This window comes from Epinephelus lanceolatus, chromosome 3 (genome assembly GCF_041903045.1).
Source record: "Epinephelus lanceolatus isolate andai-2023 chromosome 3, ASM4190304v1, whole genome shotgun sequence".
NCBI lineage: Eukaryota > Metazoa > Chordata > Actinopteri > Perciformes > Serranidae > Epinephelus > Epinephelus lanceolatus.
The window spans coordinates 44204791-44228255 of NC_135736.1; the positions used below are offsets into that span (position 1 = coordinate 44204791).

The following is a 23465-nucleotide window of genomic DNA, read 5'->3' on the forward strand; positions in this document are numbered from 1 at the left end:
CCTGTGGCTTTCAACTTTCTACAAACAGTCTTTGATTCTCAAACATCGTCTCTCTACACAAGTGCATCATGTGCAATAACAAAAATACTGTGTATGAAGATAGAAAAATAGATATATTTACTATAACATATAGTACAGTGTGTGTGTCAGCAATTTTGATACATCATAACATGTTTATTGTCCATTTATTGTTGCTTAAATTGTAGGATTGCTGATAGATTCATCTATGTATTCTCAGCTGTAGCGTACACACATGAAGGTGATCAGGCTGATAAAGTTCAGATCTGCATCTGTGTTGGAATGAAGCTGCAGCAACAGGGTCCTATTCAAAATTATTTATTTTTTCCTTCAACAGATTATGTTTACCCTCCTCAAAGTGATAAACAGTATCACTGATCTGCATTAGTGGCATGAGTGGCAGGTGAAGTCAGTTCACCTTATGTAGATGCTGGCAAATGTAGTTCCTAAATGCTTGTAGGAGTTGCAGCATGTTGCCACTAGAGGTCCATGTGACCACACTCACAAACTGCATCCAGCTCAGCTCAGTTGTTTTTGTGAATTAACAAGATTATTATGAATTCAGACAAATGAAAACTTTTTTTTTTCTGTGAAAAGTTTTATTGTAACAGAGATAATAATCTTGTTAATTTAGAAAAACAAGAGCAGATGCTGCTATGAAAAAATTAAAAAGTAAAAACCTTCATGTACTGTTGTGGATATGCAGAAATGTCAGAGACAGATATGAGCAGTATCTCTTGGAAAAATAAAAATAAAAAAAATGTGAGAGTCTCTGTAGTTTGAGTGAACTGATCCTTTAAAGCCTTCAATGCCTGTAAGACAGCACCGAGGGCAGAGTGAGCTCAGGCATCAGCTGGGTGACATTGCGGAAGGGTTAGGACCCCTCCCCTCCGCCTCCCAACAACACACCGGGAGTCAGGCTCCAGCATCAACAGGAGCGGAGTCAACAGGCGGGTCGGAAATCATCCGAGGTCAGAGCGGATCCCACCGGACATGGCCCAGGCGAATATCTCGGTGACGGAGAGCCAGTTCAGGTGTCCCGTCTGCCTGGACATCCTCAAGGACCCGGTGTCCACCCCCTGCGGACACACCTACTGCATGTCGTGCATCAACAACTACTGGGACCAGGCGGAATCGGGCCAGTTCAGCTGCCCCCAGTGCCGGGAGACGTTCAGCCCTCGGCCGGTGCTGCGGCGGAACACGGTGCTCGCCGAGGTCGTCGACAAACTCAAGCTGAGCGAGATGGTCACGGCGCCGCCGGAGCTGTACCTGGGGGGAGTCGGGGAAGTGCCGTGCGACTTCTGCCCGGCGGAGAGCAAGCTGAGGGCGGTCAAGTCGTGCCTGGTTTGTCTGGCGTCCTTCTGCGAACTCCACGTCCTGCCGCACCGGGAGGTTGGCACGCTGCGGCGGCACAAGCTGGTGGCCGCGGTGGAGTGTCTGGCGGAGCGGCTGTGCGCACAGCACCGCCTGGGTCTGGAGCCCGCGGGGAGCGGCTCCGAGGCGGAGGCCGCGGTGGAGTGGAGCGGGGACTGCCTACTGTGCGAGGCGGACCAGGAGGAGGTGCACAGTGCGGACGCCCAGAGAACCAGGAGACAGGTACTGACACATACTTTAGGTTTCATGATAATATACACATGTAGACTCCCAGACACCAAGTTGATACAGTTGGTTCCCAAATTCTCTCCAGTAGAGGAAAGAATCAGACTCTTAAAATATGGGTAGGCACAGTTTTCAATGTCAGAGATGCACAGATGAATTTCATCTCAAACTCTTTATGCTTAGTGTGAATTCAGATAAGGGACTGTTCATTACTTATCAGATGAATGGGGTGGCTGAGGTGTGACTTTGTTTTGTGCTTTTTTGTTTTCTTCACCTCACCAAAGCTACAAATATTTTTCCTTGACCCTGCCTAATGCCTAACAGAAAATGCACGACCCTCCCTCCACTATGAATTAGCTATTGGTAGGATTGGGGATAAAAAATCGATACAGCACAGTATCATGATATTTTTGCGTGCCAATATTGTATCGTCACACAGTGCCAAGGATTGATTTTTTTATTATATGAATTATTAACATGACAAGTACAACTTAAAACTTAGGTAACCTAGTAGAATAATATAATCAATTGTTTTTCAGTCCACTAGACACATTTTGTTGTTGCAAAAAAATGGCTGAAACGACATGTACAGACTGAAAACTTTACCGTTTTCGATAAAACAGATGCCGACAAAGTTTTCCTTTGGGGACATAATTTACAGTTGAAAAAAGAAAAAAGGTAATGAATCCCAATATATCACAGTATATTTTATCGCAATACCCAGCATATCAGAACGTATCTAAAATGGCAATAATATTGTATTGGGACTTAAGTATAGAGATAATATCATATCGTTGATCCTCTGGTGATTCCCACCCCTAATTATTAGAATTTTAAAACTTCGCCTTTGGTGTTTGAAAGTTAAAAGTGAAAAGTTTAAGATGAAATCTTAAAGCTGAAAAAAACTCAGTCTTTCACTCTTGTGGTGCATGCTGGTGAGTTGATGCAAACAGTTTATTTTTGGCCAAATTTTAAATAAGACATAGAATAAAGGGATTTTGAGGAAGTGTCACTGATATAAGTTAAGATTCATTTTTTGTTCTTCTTTTTTTCTGATGGAAGTGTTGGTCTCACATAATGGGATGTAGGACCGTCAGGAATTTGAAAATCTAATGATTCTGTGTCTATATTTTGAATTTATTGTACTCTGAATTTTAAAGAAAACATGCCTTCCAAACTCATGCATTTTCTTTAAAAATTGAAAGAAAATGTGTGAAAACAATTGGCCTTTGTTTGGAAGGCATGTAAAAAAAAAAAAAAAAAGGAAGAATCACAGGCAGAAACTGTAAAAACAGAAATTATCATTGAACACAACGTGCAACAAACATAACATAACCAAAACTGAGCTTATAATAGTGATATTTCATCAAAACCAAATTCTACATCTCAGTTAAAATTTGGCCAAAAATAAACCGTCTGCATAAACTAACCAGCATGCACGACAGGCGTGAAAAATGGCGTTTTTCCAACTCCAGTATTCTTAAACTTTAAAATTTACCTTTTTAACCTGCAAACATCACAGAGTTAGTTTTACAAATCTAATAACTAATTCATGGTGGAGGGAGGGTCATGCATTTTCTGCCACTCACTCAGAGAGGCTGAAGGAAAAATATTTGTAGCTTTGTGGAGGGTTGAAACAAAGTCACACCTCAGCCACGTCCCTCCTCTGATAAGTAAAGAACAGTCCCAAATGAACTGCATCTGAGTCAGTTTGACTGCTTTTGACAAGCCCTTTAGTTCACTTGTAGCAATTGGGCAGTATGTGTCTAAAAGGCAACAAATAACAAAAGGAATTAAGATAAACATTGCAGTTATTTGTATTAAAGAAAACATGGCAGAGGAGGCGTACTTACAGCCTGACAGGCCAGTGCCATTAGGATAAGCTATCAACATTCTAGATTGTACTTACAGTATTTTAATAGTTCTGCTCTTACAATATGAACCACAACACAGCTTTTAATGGATAAAATGTCTACAGCGGATTACAGAATCACAGCAGCTCTCACTGAGTGGACAAACATTAATTTTAGAGAATGTTGCTTTTCACAAATTCCTGAATGGTTAATGGTTTATCAACTATCAGCTGCAGCTCCAGGAGTGTCAGCGGATCGTTCAGGGGAGGACACGCAGCGGAGAGAGAGAGTTGGAGGAGTTTCAACAAAGCTTGGAGTCCCTCAAGGTGAGACACACACACACGCACACACACACACACACACACACACACACACACACACACACACACACACAAAATTAAAACACATGAATTACATTTCAGTAAGTTACATTAAAAGATTAAGTAGGCAGGTCTTAAGATATTTCTTAAAGGAATCAGCAGATATTGTATGACGCAGATTTAAAGGCAGGTTATTCCATAGTTGATCCATAGTAAGAGAAAGCAGCCTCTCTGCACTTAATTTGTCTTAACTGTTGATACATCTAATGTTGTGGTGTTCACCGACCCAGAGAAGCAACTACAGAGGGAGAGACAGTTGACTAAGAGCGTCGTAAACTAGTAATTACATTTTAAAATCAATTCTAGAGGAGACAGGAAGCCAGCGTGAAAATGGGAACATGTGTGTATGTGTTCTCTTCTCCTGGTTTTTGTTAAAGCACAGACAGCTGCATCTTGTAGAGGCTCTGTTTACAGATTTTGTAGTTATCCATTTTAGAGAGAATTGAGACAGACAATGAGAACACCAATGCACAAATACATTTTTGTAATTTGTAATTTCAGATATTTTCTTCACATTTGATCTGTAATATTTTTAAGGCATTCTGTTAAACAAATGTAAACTTCTATGCAGCATTTAGAGTTGCTGCTGGTGCATTAAATAAAAGGCCTCTCATCCACAAGTAAACTGACCATTCACCGTTCTCTTCTTCCCTTAGGTGGTTACTTATACTTAAAGGTACTGTACGTAACCTGATATATGTATTAATTGCTTTTTATTGCCAGTGGATGAACAGGTTGTAAAGTAACGCTACAGCGCTAACAGTGTGCAGCATCAGCTAACCTGAGCTAAGAAATGGAGTCTACTAATGGAAATAAACAGCTGGCACTCATCACAACACCAAGGCCACACATGCTGTGTTTCAGTCATACATTTCACAGCGGCGGCTCAGCAGAGACAGATCTTCACTTAGCACCCTGTAGCGACACGAATTCAGCCAGGGCAAGACAACACGCCAAAATACTGTCTGAGTGGATATGTCAGTGTCAGTTTTTGTTAAAACGAAGGCAGCTGCATCTTAAAGAATATAGGTATGAGATTTTCATGGTACGATAATCGTCTCCGAAAATATTGCAGCTAAAGGCAAAATTACACATGAATTCCTGCCAGGAGGCGTGATGGATGTGACGCGTTTGACACAAAATACGCAAATTAAGCGGCGCTAATGAAGCGAATAGTGTAATTTTGCATCATACTCTTTATTTGCCAGAGTTATAAAACCTGAACCTCAGCGACTGATTTCAGCGGTAGCCAGCAAGGATGTGCCGGTGGAAGTTCATTCATTGATTCAGCAATTTCACACGCTAATGACATGAGTTATTCGCGCATGTGAAGCGAGTCAACACAAAATATTGTCGCATTCAAGCTTGTGCTAGTAATGCCTTGTGAAAATTCGAAAATTTGCATTGCTTTTGGTGTGAACACAACATCTTTTCCACTCCAGTTCCAGCACCTAATTTTTTTACCATTTGGAGCATTTGGAAAAAAAATAAATTGGTTCAGAACCCGAAAACTTGGTTCCTAGCTAGAACCAAAAAATAACAGGGTTTTCTTGACCGACCTGCAGTGTGAACTGTGGCGACAGCAGTGGGTATGTCATATTCTACAGGTTGGAAAGAGAGAATGGAGAAGGCAACAGTTTAGAAGTTAAGTAAGAAATCATCAGAAATAAAGAGCTTGCAGTGGACTCATTAATATTTGGCCCATGCTTGTTTTTTGGATTAAAAAAGACATGTAATAACAGGACAAAAACTTACGAATAACAATGCAATCTGCCATCTAGAGTCGCTGCTACTACTTCCAAAGCCTGGCATCTCTGAATGTATTTAAGTCCATGATCAATCCCATTGTATCCAGGCTTTATGAGTGTAAATGTTTTATTTGATCTCGACCTGATTGTGTAAATTCAGTTCTTTGTTATTTGTATCTCTTATGTCTATGTTTAATGTGACAATGTGTTGAAACTATATGTGCTGCCATTCTTGGCCAGGTCTCTCTTGTAAAAGAGATCTTTGATCTCAATGGGACAAACCTGGTTAAATAAAGGTTAAATAAAAAAAAAAACTACCACTACTTTTGTTGTGCATTGCCAAATAACAATGGTCCAACTCAAAACCGGTGGAAACACAAGATGATGTGCTAGATGACACTGAGGTTCAAAGAGCCCTGAAAGGAACCAATTCAGGAGTAAGGGAGAGGGGTCACTAATGCCAAGGATTTTCTCAAAGTAACATTTCTTTGGTTTTTAACAAACCATTCTTTTGAAAGATGTGCACATTTTGATTAAAAGATTTGTTCATTTCAGTAAAATTATGATCATCAGGTGCAGTTAATATTAGTTATTATATATTATAGGTTGAATAAGTATACAGTAGTATGCAACAGTTTTCTCCAGCTGCAGTATTTTGCTGCCAGGGATTGATTAATAATTGTGATCAATGACTGTGATCTCAACATTAAGCCAAGTAATTCATGCCAGTCGTGCAGCCAGGTTAACATGATGTAATATACACAGTAGTGTAGCATGGCATGTGCTATGTAAAGCACATGAGATAAAGAGTTACATAAATAGACTCAACTTGACATTTACACAACACACACAGCCTCCACGGTGACATCAGGCTCACACACCCGCCTCTATCTCTCTCTCACACACACACACACAGACACACGCACATGCTCCTCACACACACAAACACTCCGCCTCACAGGAGCTGTTGTATCAGTTTCCACTGCAAAGCTAATTTAAGTTCCAGTTTCTATGCCACTCCTTCGGTCTTCCAGGAAAGCCTTTTCTCCTCCCTCCCCTGAGCATCATCTGCATCCAACCAGCTCCTGGCAAACTGGGAGGCTGCTGTATTAGCTCACTTGAAAATAAGCTCGAAATCAGCCTTTAATCAGATCTGGGATATCAGTTTGTCGTCTTTTCCACTGCTTAGATGGTGGAGGTTTATTTCTGAGCACAGCTATGTGAAATGTGCACTGAGACTTTCTTGCTTTGTTTGTTTTGTTTGGTGTAGAGAGTTGCATGGTCCCAGGACGGCCTGAATTTCTTTTCTGAGGTTTTTTTAGTCCTGATAAAAATACAGTTTGGCAGCACACTCTGCACCCTCGTCATTATTTGGTCTGAAAATAGATAAAGAGCACCAAAGGTTGGAGAAAAATATTGTTGTGGCATAAAATCTCAGAGAATCTTAAGGTAATGGTTTTGTTTTACTCATATGCTTACTTGTATAGTTATGTGGGAAACAACATATCAGCAGTGTCCAATGAAAATTAATAAACTCAAGGATTAAGTATTCCTTTACTGGCTGATAAAGTTGTCTCTTAGGGTAAATAAATCATGTTAAAAGCTATTGGATTTTTTTGAAGAAATAAAGTCTCAAAGCTGAGAACTGATTGGCTTAGTTGATAAAAAGTTTTGGAAACATAAAACATAGAATACAAGAAATGCCAACTTCATTCACTTTATCTATATGATTCCTGTTGGAGGATTTTGTAATGCGTCATAACACATCTTTCTAAGCTGTAAAACTGTTACACATCATTGACGAGATTCAGTTGAGAAGCATCAGTGGATTCAAGTTTTTCTGTGGCAGATGAGGTTGCCATTAAAGATTCACCATTTCTTAGAAAGTGACAGGATTCTAGAAGTTTGAATCCTCTGCTTCATTGTGTCTTTAAGTCTTTGCTTTGTTCTACTTTAACTACTCCTGTTTTCCATTGTCTGACTGTGTGTGTGCATGTTTCAGGTGTCAGCGTCGGCTGTTTTGGAGGACAGTGAAGCTCTGTTTGCAGACATGGCACTCCGCCTGGAGAAAACCAAAGCAGAGGTGAGGAGCAAGGGCGAGAAGTATCAGCTGTAAGGTTACCAATGTAGCACTTGGGCTTGGGCCTTCTTGTAATTCCACTGGGGTATACTGAACATGAACATATTTGTGTAACAAATAAATAAATAAATAAAATAAGAAAATGTAAAACCTGAGCTACTGGCGATAGAAGCTATTCAGTACTTAAGTAGTTCAGGACTCCTGTCCAATATACCCAGTATACAAGCACAGGAGGGGCATTGATTTACTGACCAAAATATGTCCAAATCTGCTACGATATGCCCCTTTCACTTTGTTAATATTGGACCTTCTTCTGGTTGACCTATTACGTCACAGACCAAACAATCAACAAACAAGTTAGCTACAGTTAGCTAGCAGCAAACTGGTACCATGATGACAACTTAACAGCTCTGTACATTTTGTCCGTCCAAAAATGAACAGCTGCAGTGGATACCAACACATCAGTGGGCTAAACAGAGATGATGGGTTGAATAAAATCATGTTGCTAAAAAGCTACTTTTGTACTTGAAAGAATCCATCTCAAGATAAAGTTATATATGACAATACTCCCAAACACGGGCAGAGGCATCTTTCTTTTTTACTAGTCCTGTAATGTTATCCCCACCACTTGCAGTCGGCATCTTTCTCAGCTCAGCTGCCAGTTCCACCAGTAGAGACTGACCCCTGGTGGCGGATATTGTGTATTACAATACATCCCGTCAATACAGCATCTCCGTATTGGTTTCACAGGAAGAGGTGCATCTGTACTTTGCACAGTACTGAAAATACCTTCATGATTTTTAAATACCCCAGTATACTGTAATACCTTGATACCACTCAAGGCCTGTGGCAATTGGAGTGCTAGTAATAGCAGCAGTGATTCTCTTAGAAATCAGTAGAAGTACCAGTAGAACTCAGAAGAGTAGATAAAGTAGCCTTAGAAGTGTCGAAGTAAAAATAGTACCACTAACTGTAGTTCTGCTTTTAAAGTATCAGTTGTAGCAGTAGCTGTAAAAGTACTATTGGACTCTAGCAGGTGCGATCTGAGTTGCGCAGATCAGTTCAATACACTTGTTGATACCAGTTTAACAGAAATCCTGTTCAGTCTTCTGTATCATTTCTGTGGGTCTGAACGACTTGGTTCTTACACCGATGCCACACTCATGGTACATAAGGCACTTTGACATGGTCAAGGTAAGGCAAGTTTATTTATGAAGCACATGCCAGGAACAGGGCAGTTCACAGTCCTTTACATGAAACACCAAAAGTATCCAGACAAAGTGCAAATTAACGCTTTGTAGAAGGACATATAAGTACAATTAAAACAGCCATTAATGAGCCAAGAGAATGGAAAAAACGAGCTGAAATAGAAAATAAAGTAAAAGGATGAAAGTTCTTGTACAGTGTAAGAAATTAATGATTGTTTGATTCAATAAAAGGCAGAGGTAAACAGAAAAGTCTTCAGCCTTGATTTAAAAGAACTAAGAGTTGCAGTGAATGTGCAGTTGTCTGAGAGCTAGTTCTAGATGTATGGTGCATAAAACATTTAACACTGCCTCTAAATGTTGAGTTTTGACTCTTGGGACACATAGCACACTAGATGACCTGAGAGGTTTGGATGGTTCATAACGTAGCAGAAGATCAAAAATGTATTGTGACTCTTTCGATTAGAACATCTGTTTATGTGCCATAGGTCCGAGCGAGGCTGGAGGCGAAGGAGCGGGCGGTGGTTGGGAGGGCCGAACGAGATATAGAGATGTTGGAGAAAGACCTGGAGGAGCTGAGGAAGAGAGACGAGGCGATCAGTCAGCTTCTGCACACGGAGGACAATGCCCATTTCCTACAGGTGAGGTGGAGAAAGAGGGAGGATGCAAGGGGGGAAAGGGAGTAAAGACCCAGGAACAAGAATAACTTCACAGTGGTGAAAAAAGGGGGAGAATGAAGGGCTAATGGATAGAGGAAACAACCACGTTTAAACACAACGCTACATCAAGTTGGCAGCACACATCAGAACGCCAGTGCTCCGTACTCTCGATAGGTTTGCTGTCCCAAAACAAGTAACTCTTCAACAGTGGAAACCGAGTAATGCTGTACGATTCTGAGATAGGGACAGAAAGCCAGTGGAGGTTCGGGCAGCAGAGTTATTTAGGACTTTGGATGATGAACCATTAAGAATGCTGTTACAGTAGTCAATTCTGAATGTGATGAAAGCATGGATTTTGGTAGCAGAGGGGAGAGCGATGGGCGGAGACGAGCTATGATGTTTTTTTAGGTGGAAGAAGGCAGTTCTGGTGATTTGATTGCCATGTTTTTCGAAGGAGAGGTTGTTGTCAAAAATAACTCTGAGGTTTCGGATGTGTAGTAAGGATCTGAGTACAACAAACCATGGTGACATCGTTTTATCGTGCTTTTATTGAATCAGTTGTATCTTTTTCATCTGTGACATGGTTTGGAAACCTATCTTTAAAAAGCAGAAACTCTGAATCAGATTATTGAATGGTCTGATTGGTGAGTCACAGCTGAACCCAGAGTCCCTGTACACCAGGGCACAGTGGATAACCAGCTTGGTTGAAAGTGATTTCAGCTTCTTCTTTGTGGACATTGGTTAATAGTACCAAGGTATAGATAAAGCAGGTCTAGACCATACTCTTAATTTACAGAGACCCAACGAGTAAAACAAATTCCCTCCAAGAGCAAGCACACTATGCAACAGTGGCAAGGATAAGCTTCTTTTTAAGAGGCAGACACCACCTACAGAACCAAGATGCTGTGTTGGGTGACCATCTGCCTCTGCCGTTTGGGTTGAAGGGAAGACGGCGAGAGGGACACAGACATGCACAGCAACAACAATAATCACATTAATAGCTGTAATAATAGCAGAGATATGACCAGTAATAATTATAGCAGTGGATATAATGGAGTACTTTCACTAGTAGCAATAATAGAAGCAATGATAATAAAAATATGACTAATGATACTGACAGTGGCAGTGTTTAATGGAATAGTTTTAATAGTAGCAATAATAACACTTGTGATAACAGAAGTATAACTAATGACATTATCAGTAGTAGTGGGTGTTAAGCAGGAACAACCACAATCCAAGAAACCTGTGAGGTGAGAAGCACAGACTGTGGGGAAGAGGCCAAGTTAGTAACATGTATTAATGGGACATGAATGCATACAGATGTAAAGAAAATGGAGGAGTGCTGTTTCAGTACAGTTCAGTTCAGTTCGTACGCTTTTTTTTTACGTTTCCACTGTTGTAAATGGAACTGTTCCGTACCGTCCCCATGTTTGGTCCCCCCTCTGTTGGGGTACCTATCACACAGATCTGGTACTAAAAGGTGGAGCTGTGAACACTGCAGTCTGTTGATTGGTCAATAGAGGACGGTCACACTGCTCAGGGCTGAGTTGTGTCTAGTTTTGAGGCTCCTGTAACTACTGTTCATACTGTGGCAAGTCTTAAGTCTCATTTTCTTGTAATGTTACTCAGTGCATGAGTTGATGACGTGAATCCATCAACTCACCGTAAACTTCAATATGACAACTTTGACCATTCCATTAGTTTTTATCGTCTCTCTTGGATGACTTTTAGTAATGAGCGTATTTTCAAGCGTTTAAAAATACCCATTAACTTCAGATGGATTATGTGATCTGCATATATTCTAATCCTCACTTGGAGGGAACAAAAGTGTCGCAGAGCTTCATTCCTGTGGGCTATGGCAACCTTAAACCCCTGCACTTGCCTGAGGAGGACTCAATGCACAAACCAGTTATTTTTAATCATGCCATAGACAGAGTGCTAGATGGAGCAGTGAGTGACAACAACCCCTCCCACATTTAAGAGTACTGTTTGGGGTAGAAACGTAAATGGGCCTAGAGTCTTGGTACCATGTTTGAAAGGTTACTTAAAGTTCCAAGGGTACCATACCAAAAGTGTTTGCTGGAAATCAGGGCTTTAGTGCATCAAGGGAAAGTCCTATGTAGCAGCTTAACTAGGGGCTGGTTCAAGGCAAGCCTGAGCCAGCCCTAACTATAATCTTTATCAAAGAGGAAAGTCTTAAGGCTGCTAATAAATGTGGAGACAGTGTCTGCCTCCTGGACCAAAACTGGAGGATGGTTCCACAGAAGAGGAGCCTGATAGCTGAAGGCTCTGGCTCCTGATCTACTTCTGAAAGCTCTAGGATCCACAAGTTACCCTGCATTCTTGGAGCACAGTGGTCTGGTGTTACAGTAGGGTACTATGAGCTCTCTAAGATATGACAGTGCCTGAACATGAAGAGCTTTAAAGTCGAAGAGAAGGGTTTATAATTTGATTCTGGGTTTTACAGGGAACCAGTGCAGAAAACAGGAGAAATTAGATCTGTTGTCCGAGTTCCTGTCAATGCACCTGCCACAGCATTCTGGATCAGCTGGAGGGTCTGTAGAGACTTATAGGAGCAACCTAGAAATTGCAGTCGTCCAGCCTAGAAGTAACAAATGCTATCGTAGTAGTAGCAACGTTTAAGAAATGCAATAGAGACAACTTTTATTAAATTATTTTGGTGATTATTGGCACCTGGGTACTTTTATATTGTCTTTCTGTTGTCTGTGTTGTTTGTAAAATGTGTGTCAAGATGGATGCCTGGCTCCCACTGCAAATCAAATCCACCTACAGGTTACTTTGCCTTACTTCCTCCACTGCTGCATATTAGCAATTCTTGCATTTGATATTCATCCATTACGTCTAATGCATCCTGGAGGCCATAAGAAGTCACCAAAGTGCATAGTGCCCAAAGAGATCAGCCTGTAGATGAGGGATGGAGGAGGAAGAACAGATGAGAGGAAAGAATGAGTCAGCAGTGACCAGTGGAAAAAAAGACAGCATCTGCTTAAGTGCTATTTTCAAATTCAATTGTACAAGGAATTAAGGAGGAGGGCGGGCGGGGTGTGGATGCTACGCCAGGCTGTATTTTCCACTCACTCTGTCCATATCGACCCAGGCGGCTCCCCTGCTATGCGTCCCTCTCACCACCGGTCGGCACTCTAGAGCCCTCAGCCTGCCCACAGAGGGTTTCAGCGGCGCCAGGAGAGCGCTGTGCCACCTCCGCAGCCGCATGGAGGAGGTCTGCAGGGAGGAGGTGGACAAGATCAGCCGCGCAGGTACAGCTATGACCTACAGGCAGGAGGACAGACTGAGGATGATGTGATGTACTGAATGCTAAAAAATGTACTAAATACTCAAACATGTAGACACTAGCTCCTCGGGCAGATTTAAAGTTTAAGCATTTAAACAAACTCAGCATATAAAGTAGATTTATGCATTCAAGATGTCAAATGTCTCACACAGTTTCACACTGTTGTAACTTTTTCTTCCAGTTAACGAGAACTACGTGTCTGGTGCAGAGTGTGCAAAAGGTAAGCATGAGAAACATGATACGCAAACACACACACACACCCTCTGTGTCAGTGTCAGGTCTGAGGTGACCCATTTCTACCAGGCTGAAGGTTTTGACATGACATTTAACACTGCGAGGGACAGTGGACGTGTTAATTATTCATGCTGAAGAGGACAGGGCGATGTCTGATACAACACACTCTGGCTCACATCCAGCTCTGCTCCGGTCTAATCAGTTCAGTTTAGTTTAATTGGAAGCAATCAAACCAGAAATGAGCAAAACACCAGCACTCACGGATAAATAGTCCTCTTCTTTATTGTGGCCAAAAAGTTGGAAGCCATCATCAGTGTGAGACAAAACAGGAGAAATGGCAATTGAGAAAAGGGACGATATAATTGCATTGTGGGTTCCATCCTTGAATAACCCACCCAGAAATGGCCTCTCCTAATGAGGAGGTACTTTGAACCCTCTATTCCTACAGCATTCATTAGTGCACTTTGGAGAGTTGTAATCATAGACAAAATGTATTTCTATTTTTCCTAAGTAGAGGTCAAACACAGTGTGAAAGTAGGTACATTATTAAGGTTTTTTCTGTATTATAGTCTTATATTTATGTGCATCTTGAGCATTCAGTTATATGTATTCATTATCTTTACGGAAGAGCATTGCATCCACAAAAGAAAAAAATTAACCACTTTGTCTAGTAATTATGAGTTACTATATCTCTGCTTTTATTTCCTTCTCAGACACTGAGAAATATTAATGTTGACCCACATGTCATTGTGTCTAAGTGACACAATGCTATCGCTACTGGGCTCAGATTATTATTCTAAGTGTCTGACAACATTATGAAAGGGATCCCTACAGAGATAGTCCTTTAAGAATCCTTTTTGTTTAACCAGAAACAACCCCAAATTTGCTATTGCCAGACCCACCAGACTGCATTTAAATAAACAGTCATTTTAGCATGTATAGAGCCACGATGTTTTCACATCTAACTGGGTGATTTAAGGGTTTATTTTAATCAAACCAGAGTTGGTGATTGCTGTAACAGTGGAAAGACAAACCAAGATGGCTTTTGTGAGTTTTATTTGGTTTCTGTCGACTTTGAATAAAGTGTGTTTTATGTTGATAAGAATACTGTTTATTTAAATGCAGTCTGGTGGGTTTGGAAGTAGCAATTTTGGGGATGTTTCTGGCTGAACAAAAAGGATTTTACTCCGTAACAGAAGGTCTGTTTCTGTAGCGTCCTTTTCGTAATGTTGTCAGACACTTACAGGGGCGTAAATTGATGGTGTACAATTGCGCAAGTGGTTACATCGCAGCGTAGACTGTAACATTGCAGCCTGTTTTGCTGCTGTACACCTCTTCACCCTTCCACACGCTTACATGGAAAGCCTCAAGACAGACAGAGCCCACCTTTCTGCCCATCCATGCGCCTATGTGGAAAGCCTTAAGGGAGAGAGAGCAAACCTCCCTGCCCTTCCATGCGCCTATGTGGAAAGCCTTAAGGGAGAGAGAGAGAGCAAACCTTTCTGCCCTTCCATGCGCCTACATGGAAAGCCTAAGGGAGCGATCACACCGAGATGAAACGTTAGAAACGCGATGCCAGTAAAACCATTGTTTTCCTATGATACGGTGCGTCTGACCGGCGTTCAAGCATCTTTTTAGACGGGCGTTTTTGTAGACGCTTCTTTTTAGACGCATGTTTTTAGACGCGCGTAGACGCTGAAAAGTTAAAATATTTTCAACTTTTTGAGCGTCAGACGCCAGTAGCTAGCGCACATTCAATAAGCGCTTCCAGCGTTTCAAGCGTCTTTGAAGTGTCCGCGTCTCTAGCGTCTCATTTCTGTGCCATCGCCCCCTAAGTCAGGGAGAGCAGCAAAAAAGACCCCCCGTAACAGAACAGAGCAGCATCACTGACAAACAGAAATTACGTTGATAAGTCAGACACAACATGAAAAGGAGGAGCTGGGGTGGAGGCAGGTTGCAAAGCGGCTTGCAGAGGAAGCAGCAACAGTAGGCAGGCCGGAGCAGTTTAAATAGGGCGCCCTGAATGAGATTTGCCAATTGTTGCATAGAAAGGAATCATGTGATCTATCAGCTGACTCCCTTCTATCAATCCAGTGGATGATCAGCTGACGTAGCTGGGATGTGAGCTGAGCTTACCATCGTGTCCTCCCCAAACTATGCTCAATTTTTGTTTTACACTGATTGTCGTTTCTAGCTGAAACATATTTGTTTTTCCCCACAATAAATAAGAAGACTATTGATCTGTGAGTGTTTGATTCGATGTCTGCCACAACCATACACCCAATACAGTGTTCAAGATTTGGAGCTGTGTGCGCTGCTATTTTTTACCATACCAAACAATCAGACTCCAACTATTTAAGTTTAAAATGAATTAGCTTTATGGAAGAATTTCGATGACAATGAAAACTCTCCTCAGCTACGTCTGTGGATTTTCCAGTCTAACTAACTGGGACATTGCTGATTTTGTTTTGTTACTCTTGGCACTGTTGAGTTCTTTGAAAATATATCAAATACCATTCATGTCTATTGTATTGGGGAGGTGGCAGTGCGGAGAACTCCAAACCACAGCAAGTACATCCAACACTATCTGCAGGGCAACAAACCACTGGGGGTAAGTGTTGATTGTCGGGGTTTTGGTTATATTTGGTGAACTAACGCTTTAACTCAACAAACAGCTGTTTTTGGCTTTGTTATCATGCTAACTAACCAGCAGGCTAATTTAGCAAATCTATCACTCTGAAGGGAATACCTTGGCATTTGTTTGGAAACACGCTTATTCACTGTCTTGCAGAGATCAAAAGTGTATTTCACCAAAGTCTGAACTACTCCTTTTATTATCAAGCCACTCTGTGTAGGTTTCCATATTTTGGCTCCATCTGACGGGAGTGTCAAGAACGTGAGATGAATGGGTTAAAAGCGACACATATATTTTCCCACAAACATAAATGTATGCCACCACAATCATTTAAAAGATGTAACTCACATACCTATTGTACATGTACTGACTTTATTGTTTAGGGCTAATGTAACATGCACAAATGCTTGGCAAAGTTGTATTTGTTTACAAGGTGTCATCACTGAATAATCATATTTTTATGGCATCATTATTTCTCAGGCGCTTCTCTCTGTGTGGGTTCTCTGGCTGTGCTTGTTTTTTCCTGTTTTGCCACTGACATTGCTCGTGTTTTTTAATTGCCATTTCTGTCTCACTTATATGATGGCGTATTAGGGTCTTTCTAGGTTAAAAAATAAAATATGGAGCTGCGGAGGAAGGTAATATTCCAAGGGGAAAAAAATATGATTTTTCCAAGATTAAAGTCTTAAATTTACTAGAATGAAATCATAGACATTCTCTGTAATTAAAGTGGTTAAATTTACAAAAAAAACCTGACAAATTTACTGCCAGAAAGTTAGGTGGAGTATTATAAAGAGTGGCGAAGTTCAGATAGGAAGGAAACTGTTGTGGATGAATGGGTCAAGCACAGGACTTTCACTCAGGAGACTGGGTTCTGTGTCCTGTGTGAGTCAGTGTTGACATAAAATAATTTTAAGACTCAGTTGACTTGTTTTGAGTTTTTAGAACATATAAAGCTGCTGAATGCACACTGCATAAACTCAAGAAGAATAGCTGAATAGGCCCATTTGCATTAACGTCATGTTTGGATGTTGTATGGACACTCAGGAAGGATGTCCAGCTGATGGCCAGATAACGTCCTGGATGTCAGCACAACTTTTATTTTTGGACTGTCGCGAGCCATAACAGGACGCCTTGATTCAACACATTCTCACTTACAACTCGTCAAATACCGACACTTGGTCAGTTTGCCCACGTGCCAAAAAATGGCGCCCTAGGTACCCCTCCTGCGTCAGTTTTGGATGTGCAGGGACAGCGTGTCAGTTTACGCTTTCATCGTCTCTTTTCAAAATAAACTTCCATTTTCACAGGAAATACACAGTTACTTCTCGTTAAATGGATCCATTCATTAATTTTCTGTAACCACTTATCCTGTTGGTGGTCGTGGGGGCTGGAGCCTGTCCTAGCTTACATTGGGCACAAGGTGGGGTTCACCCTGGACAGGTCACCAGACTATCACAGGGCTGACACATAGAGACAGACAACCATTCACACTCTCATTCACAGTTATGGACAATTTAGAGTCACCAATTAACCTGCATGTCTTTGGACTGTGGGAGGAAGCCGGAGTAGCCAAAGAAAACCCACACTGACACTGGGAGAACATGTAACCTCTGCACAGAGGGGCTCCCGGGTTTGATCCAGGAACCCTCTTGCTGTGAGGCGGCAATGCCAATGCTTACCACTGCACCAGTATTTGTAGTTGGGTGTGAGACCGGGTTGCTCAATTGGACGTCCAAAAAACTGTTGTGTTAAATGATGAGGTTGATCAATTCTTGCAAAAAGAAGCATTGTGGTTCTTTTACTCCTAAATTTATGTCTTCATAATCTGAGAGAATATCTAAGTTTTTTTTGGGTGAATTTACAACTTTAATCTCACAATTCTTTTTTGGAATATTACCCCACTCACCTGGCTCTGTATTTCATTTTCTGTCCCTAATCAATATTGTATACCCACATTCTTTTTTCTCCACCTTTACTTTTATTTCACCTCTTCTCTTATTGCTGTCTCTCCCTCATTGACGCTCTCTCACTCCTGTTCAGTTCTTTCCATTTATTTCCATAATATGGACAAAAGAATTAAACATCCATCTCTCTGTCTTTTTTGTGTCTCCTATCAGCGATGCCGGTGTCGTTCCCTCTGTCCTCATTGTCTCTGCAGCCGGCTGATCAGAGGATGAGGGGAGCTTTCCTCAGGTGTAAGTACCACATCTATCCTCCATCCCCTCTGCTTCTCCAACTCTCCACCTCATCACTACATTCCTTTGTTTCTCCCTCCCTTCCTCTCTGCAACCTTTCTCTTCTCTCCCTCCAGTGCACCTATTCACTATGACCATCCTGCATGTCATTCCCCATCTGTCTCCTCCTCTTCCTCCTTTCTTTCTTTCCTCCTTTTCCATCCTTTTCTCTTTCTTCTCGCCATGCTTCGAGTTCACCAGATAATGAGAGTCCTGCTGGGAAATCTGAGAGCCCAGTATGGATCCCCATCAATAATGGATGGCAATCATACTGTATTTATGACACCCACGTCCGTCATTAAAAGCAGTGTCTTGTCCCGACAGAAACAAGCCTGCTGACAGGATGACAGCGTGCCATCACCCTTGTTAGGCATTAATAATTGATTTGGTCCGAGGAGGATTAGGGTGCATAACACATCTGTTGGTCGGTCTGTGTCCCACTCAACTCTGGATGTTGGGAAATACCTTATAGTAGAGAGAAGAAAGAGGAACTTACTTACTTACTTCTCTTTTGGTTTCCTTCCCTCCAGTTTCATGTCGTCTATCCTTGGACCCTGACACAGCCCACCCTACCCTGGTCCTCCTGCAGGGGCCCCAGGGTGCGCACTGTGGCGAGGAGCCCCAATCCTACCCCCCGGACCAGCAGCGCTTCGATTCAGTGGCCCAGGTCCTGTGCAGGGAAGGCCAGTTTGGTGGTGCCAGCTACTGGGAGGTGGAGTGGAGGGGCGGGGGATGGGTTGACATCGGCGTCACCTACAGAGGTATCGGACGCAAAGGTGGCGGTAAACCCTGCCTGCTGGGGCGCAACGAGAACTCTTGGCGACTGAGGTGTACACATGCCGGATACGCTGCCTGGCATGACAACCGCAAGACCACGGTGGCTGCACCGCCATGCCCCAGAATCGGCGTGTTCCTGGAGCGCCAGAAAGGAGCGCTGTCCTTCTACAGCGTGTCGGACACAGTGGTGCTCCTGCACACCTTTCGTTGTCCGTTCTCTCAGCCGCTGTACCCGGCCTTCCGCCTCGACCTGGACTCCACCTTGCTCATCTGTCCTCATGAGGGGCAGGGAGGAAATGCACACCCACCCTAACACTAACACATACAACTGAAGGGTTTGCCGGTGTGGAGGCAACAACATCAGGAGGAAGCATCACAGTCAGGAATGCTTTTCTTTTTCCTATATGTCTTTCTGCATAGTCTCTTCTTCTGTGTCTCTCTTGAATAACAGGTTTTTCTGTGTTTTTCCCTTTGAATGTTAAGTAGTCTTTTTGGATCCTTGTTGGGCACACTGTCATTTAAACATTCACAATATGCACTTTTCACAGCGCACTTATGACTTGACATGGTAGGAAAAGCACAGGTGTTAATGATAACATGAAAGGCATACTATGCAAGATTTTCCCTAAAAAACAATATATACTCTCACACAAAGGTAATCCGTCTCAATAATCACTTGTGACCCACTAGTGTGGCGATGTCTGTATTTGCAGAGAACCTGCCCTCTGCCTGTATTTTCTTATTATCTTCTTATTTTGGTTTGTTCGGGACGTTTCTTGGGTTCAACCATTATTCATTTTATCATCATTTACACTTGTGTTTTTCCTGCTGGCATATGTCAGTGTTTACACTGAAAAAGGTCTAGTCAATATAGATGAGTGAAGAAATGCTGTGTTGGAAAAAAACATGTTTAAACAATCCACTCTGTTATGGTTTGAATTTTTTTTTTAATCAAAAAAAAAAAGTATGTGGGCTGATATGTTTTATACTGTATGATAAAGATGGACGACGACACAACAGCTCCATAAAAGTGAAGCCAAAACAACTTCATCGCCCCCTGGTGGCTGGCTGCAGTATAGGACATAATCTCTATGTTAACAGACAGGACATGAGCCAAACTAAAAGTTTAAGGTATATGTCAAATAAATTTTTCCCAAAGATGGTTTCTGTAATTTTAGGTAGTTCTCTTGCTGCAGTGTGTTCAAAGGTTCATTTCTCTGATAAGTTTGGTTTTAATTAGTTATTTGATGCCATAAAAATGTGATTGATGCCGCCGCTTGTGATTGGTTGGATGAGTGAATAGGTGGGAACTCAATACTGTGGAGATTACTACTGTGCAGACTGTACTCTACTGGCTCCAAATTACATCCCCAGGGCAAGATGGCAGCGGCTGTGTCTGGGATATTTTGGCTTCATTTTTGTTCAGTGGGAGATGTGTTGTCCATCTATATATACAATCTATGATCTGAATCAACAATACAAATATACTAAAAAGTATTTGTGTTTAACATTGTTTTCTTTGTACTGAAAAATGTTGTAAATACATTTTATGGGATTTTTTTAAATTTTACTCTACAAAGACAGGCTGAATATTGAGTACCTGTGGCTACTTGAATACCCACAGCAGTAGATTTTTTTCTGCATCAACATCACTGCCATGTGACATGGGAAACCTCTCTTAGTTTTTCATGATGAACACATTACCTGCACAAGTGACCTCAGCTTCAGATTAAGTCAAGGCCATACTGTAGCAGATGTTTTCCTTTAGGTCATGTTTTTAAGGTCATTTCCTTTCATGTGGGCGAGTTTTTGTGTGCACCACATTGCAGATCTGTCTTTAAGGTAGAATACCATGAATTAAAAGAGTTCACTACATGGTCGAGATGTGTATTTAAGGTTTAATGAGAAGATCACTGCCACTTGGCAAGAAAGCGAAGCCGAATTACCAACATGTGAAACTACTCCTTTAACGCTACATTCACAATATGATTTTTTTCCTTCCAAGGACTATCATATCTGTGTCAGTATGTAACTAATATTCAGTAACAAGGAATTATTACATATTTTAAAGTGATGTTTTAAAAGGTACGACATTTTCCATCTCCACCATGCTAATGCTGTGTGAGGCGAGCCACGGAAGCCACCACAACCTGGCTAAAATGTGGTTTCAAATCTACTTTCCGACACAAAGTGCTTCATTAACAGACATGTATATCGCATGCTTCCAAAAAAATCCAATCCTACTATTATCTCATATCCAAACATATCTAATCAAGTTAATATTACCTCTGATCCATTCAGTCAAGGTCAGATCTGAGAAAATATGATTTGCAACTTTAAGCTGTTCACACTGATAAGAGAACATCAGATAAGAGGAAACATATCAGGACAAGAACTTGAAACATTTAACGAAGTTTGCCACTGTTTCCTTTGATTGTAGCATTGTGATTTTTTTTTAAAAGATTATTATTTTGGCTTTTTGCCTTATTGAATAGGAAAGTGTGAAAGAGGGAGGGGCTGACATGCATCAAAGGGTAGTGGGTTGGAATTGAACCCACCACTGCTGCAGCAAGGCCATAACCTTTGAATATGGGGTGCTCGTTCTACCAGGTGAGCGTTAAGAGTGTTCAGTCATCTGGGGAGGGACGACCAAGACTGCGTTGTAGGTGGGTGACCAGAACTGAAGAAGCGTCTTGGATGAGAGGGGAAACGTCTTCAAGAAACTCAAGCAAGTCCAGTTACCTACGATATAGCACTTAAGAATACCATGACTTGGATGACTCAATCTTTCCAACAAGCCCTGTAACATATTCCCTAAGAGTGTGACTGACGTCTTCTTCCATCTGAATGGATACCACACTGTAGCCACAGTTTTTCTTGGATTATGAGATTGTTTTTTGCCTCATTGATTTTTTGTTTTTGAATGGTGCTATTTCAAAGGATTGTGATAATAACTTGACCGAGCACTGTGTGAGGCCTTTAAACCAAACTATTTGTTAAATGTAAATCAACTATTCACATTCCAAAGACACAAAAACATCACACAGGTGCATAGAATCTAATTATTAACTTTAACCTGTATTAGAACAGTGACAGAAAACGTATCAGACATATCCAACAACCTTTAAGGTATTACATCTATGCTACTCTATACTTTTAAAGTTACAACACATGCAATTCCACCAACCTGATCGTATCTGGCAGGTCAATCCAAAGCAAGAAACACTTTTTTATTTTGCCATGAAGTGCATTATTTCACAAGCTGTCAGACGGTAACATGAACTGCAGTTCTGTAATATTTCATCTTGTAGCCTTTTCTCCTCCCGTTTACTTACTGTGCTTCAGTTCCTCGATGTGACTGTAAAATATGTTGTAATTGTCTGAGTGTCTGAGTTCATTCCACCTCGGCTCACAATAAACTGATCCATGGAGGTCTGAACTGGCAGTGTGAGACTGTTTTATGTTGGAAACATTAGAACATGGTAACAAGGATTTAAACTGGAGTGGGTGGTTATCACAGATAAATATCACCTTTGTTAGGCACTAAGTTAAAGATATGACAGCGTACAACCAGTGATTGGTAGTACGATGTACAGTTTCACGTACTTCTTTTTGTTCAATAATAACTACATGATTCCCCTTCTCATAAAAAAAAAAAACCAAGACAGTGTTTGGCTTGCATTTCCTAATTTTATGTTTTTATTACTTAAATTAAAAAAATGCATTTTTTTAAGGTGTAGTTAAGGTTTTAACTGTTTTAATATGTTTAATTTTTCCATTAATTTCAATCGTATAGTTCAACCCATATGTAAGGAAAATCAGTTTAGACCATCCATTGTTACAAAACTGTATTCTTTTCACAGTCTCCGTTTTTGCCATCTTACATTTTAAGAAACTGAGAAGCTATTCTGCCCAGTGGGTGACAGAATTTAAATTTTTGGGAGCCTACTACAGCACTTTACATAACTGATTTCACAATGCTGTAATCAGCTGTGTCAAATTGTGTTTATCTCAAAATAATGAGATAGTACTGTTTCTCATTATTTTGAAATTTTGAGTCGATATTTTGAGATAAGTCATTATTTTAATAAAGTATTTCGTTATTTTGAGATACTAGCTCATTATTTTCAAGGTTTATGATTATTTGGAGACACCAAGTCATTATTTAACTAAGTACAAAGACTTTGTGGCTCAGGAGGTAGCTTGGGGGTACAAAGTTTCCACCAAGTGAAAGCTCAGCAGCTCAGTCCCCAGCTCTCCAGAATCCAGGCAAAGAATCCTCAGGTGAGTCTCAAATTGTGTGAGTGTGTTTGATTGTTTAAAAACTGTATGGTAGCTTCAGCCACCTGTGTGTGATTGTCACAAGTAGCTAGTGTTAACGAATTTTGAGTGGTCAAAATACTAGAAAGGTGCTGTGCATGTCCATTTGGAGATACCAAGTCTTTTTGAGACGATTTCTCATTTTAAGATACTACGTCATTATTTTGAGTTACAAAGTCATTTTGAGAAATGTCTCCTCATTTTAAGATACAAATTCATTTTGAGATACTAATTCCTAATTTTGAGAAAGTTTCTCAATATAGATACTAACATTACTTTGGGGTTTCTCATTATTTTGAGATACTGAGTCATTTTGAGATAGGTTCCTAAGTAAATCACTATTTGGATATACCAAACCATTATTTTGAGATAAATTAGTCATTATTTCTCAGTATTTTCAGATACTA

General features: G+C 41.0%; 1 protein-coding gene across 2 annotated transcripts; it reads left to right on the forward strand.

Moving 5' to 3' along the window:
• The first annotated feature begins 300 nt into the window (after window positions 1–300).
• LOC117254576 (E3 ubiquitin/ISG15 ligase TRIM25-like) lies at window positions 301–22177 on the forward strand. 2 transcript variants are annotated; one of them, XM_033622928.2, is made up of 9 exons: window positions 302–1614; window positions 3701–3796; window positions 7601–7681; window positions 9372–9524; window positions 12661–12820; window positions 13037–13075; window positions 15629–15700; window positions 17845–17922; window positions 18492–22177. In XM_033622928.2, the coding sequence occupies exons 1-9, from the start codon at window positions 1012–1014 to the stop codon at window positions 19049–19051; spliced, it is 1842 nt and encodes a 613-aa protein (XP_033478819.1). In that variant the 5' UTR covers window positions 302–1011; the 3' UTR covers window positions 19052–22177. The 2 variants fall into 2 exon arrangements, with proteins under 2 accessions (XP_033478820.1, XP_033478819.1); XM_033622929.2 differs by lacking the exon at window positions 15629–15700 and having other exon boundaries at window positions 301–1614.
• The last annotated feature ends 1288 nt before the right edge of the window (window positions 22178–23465 follow it).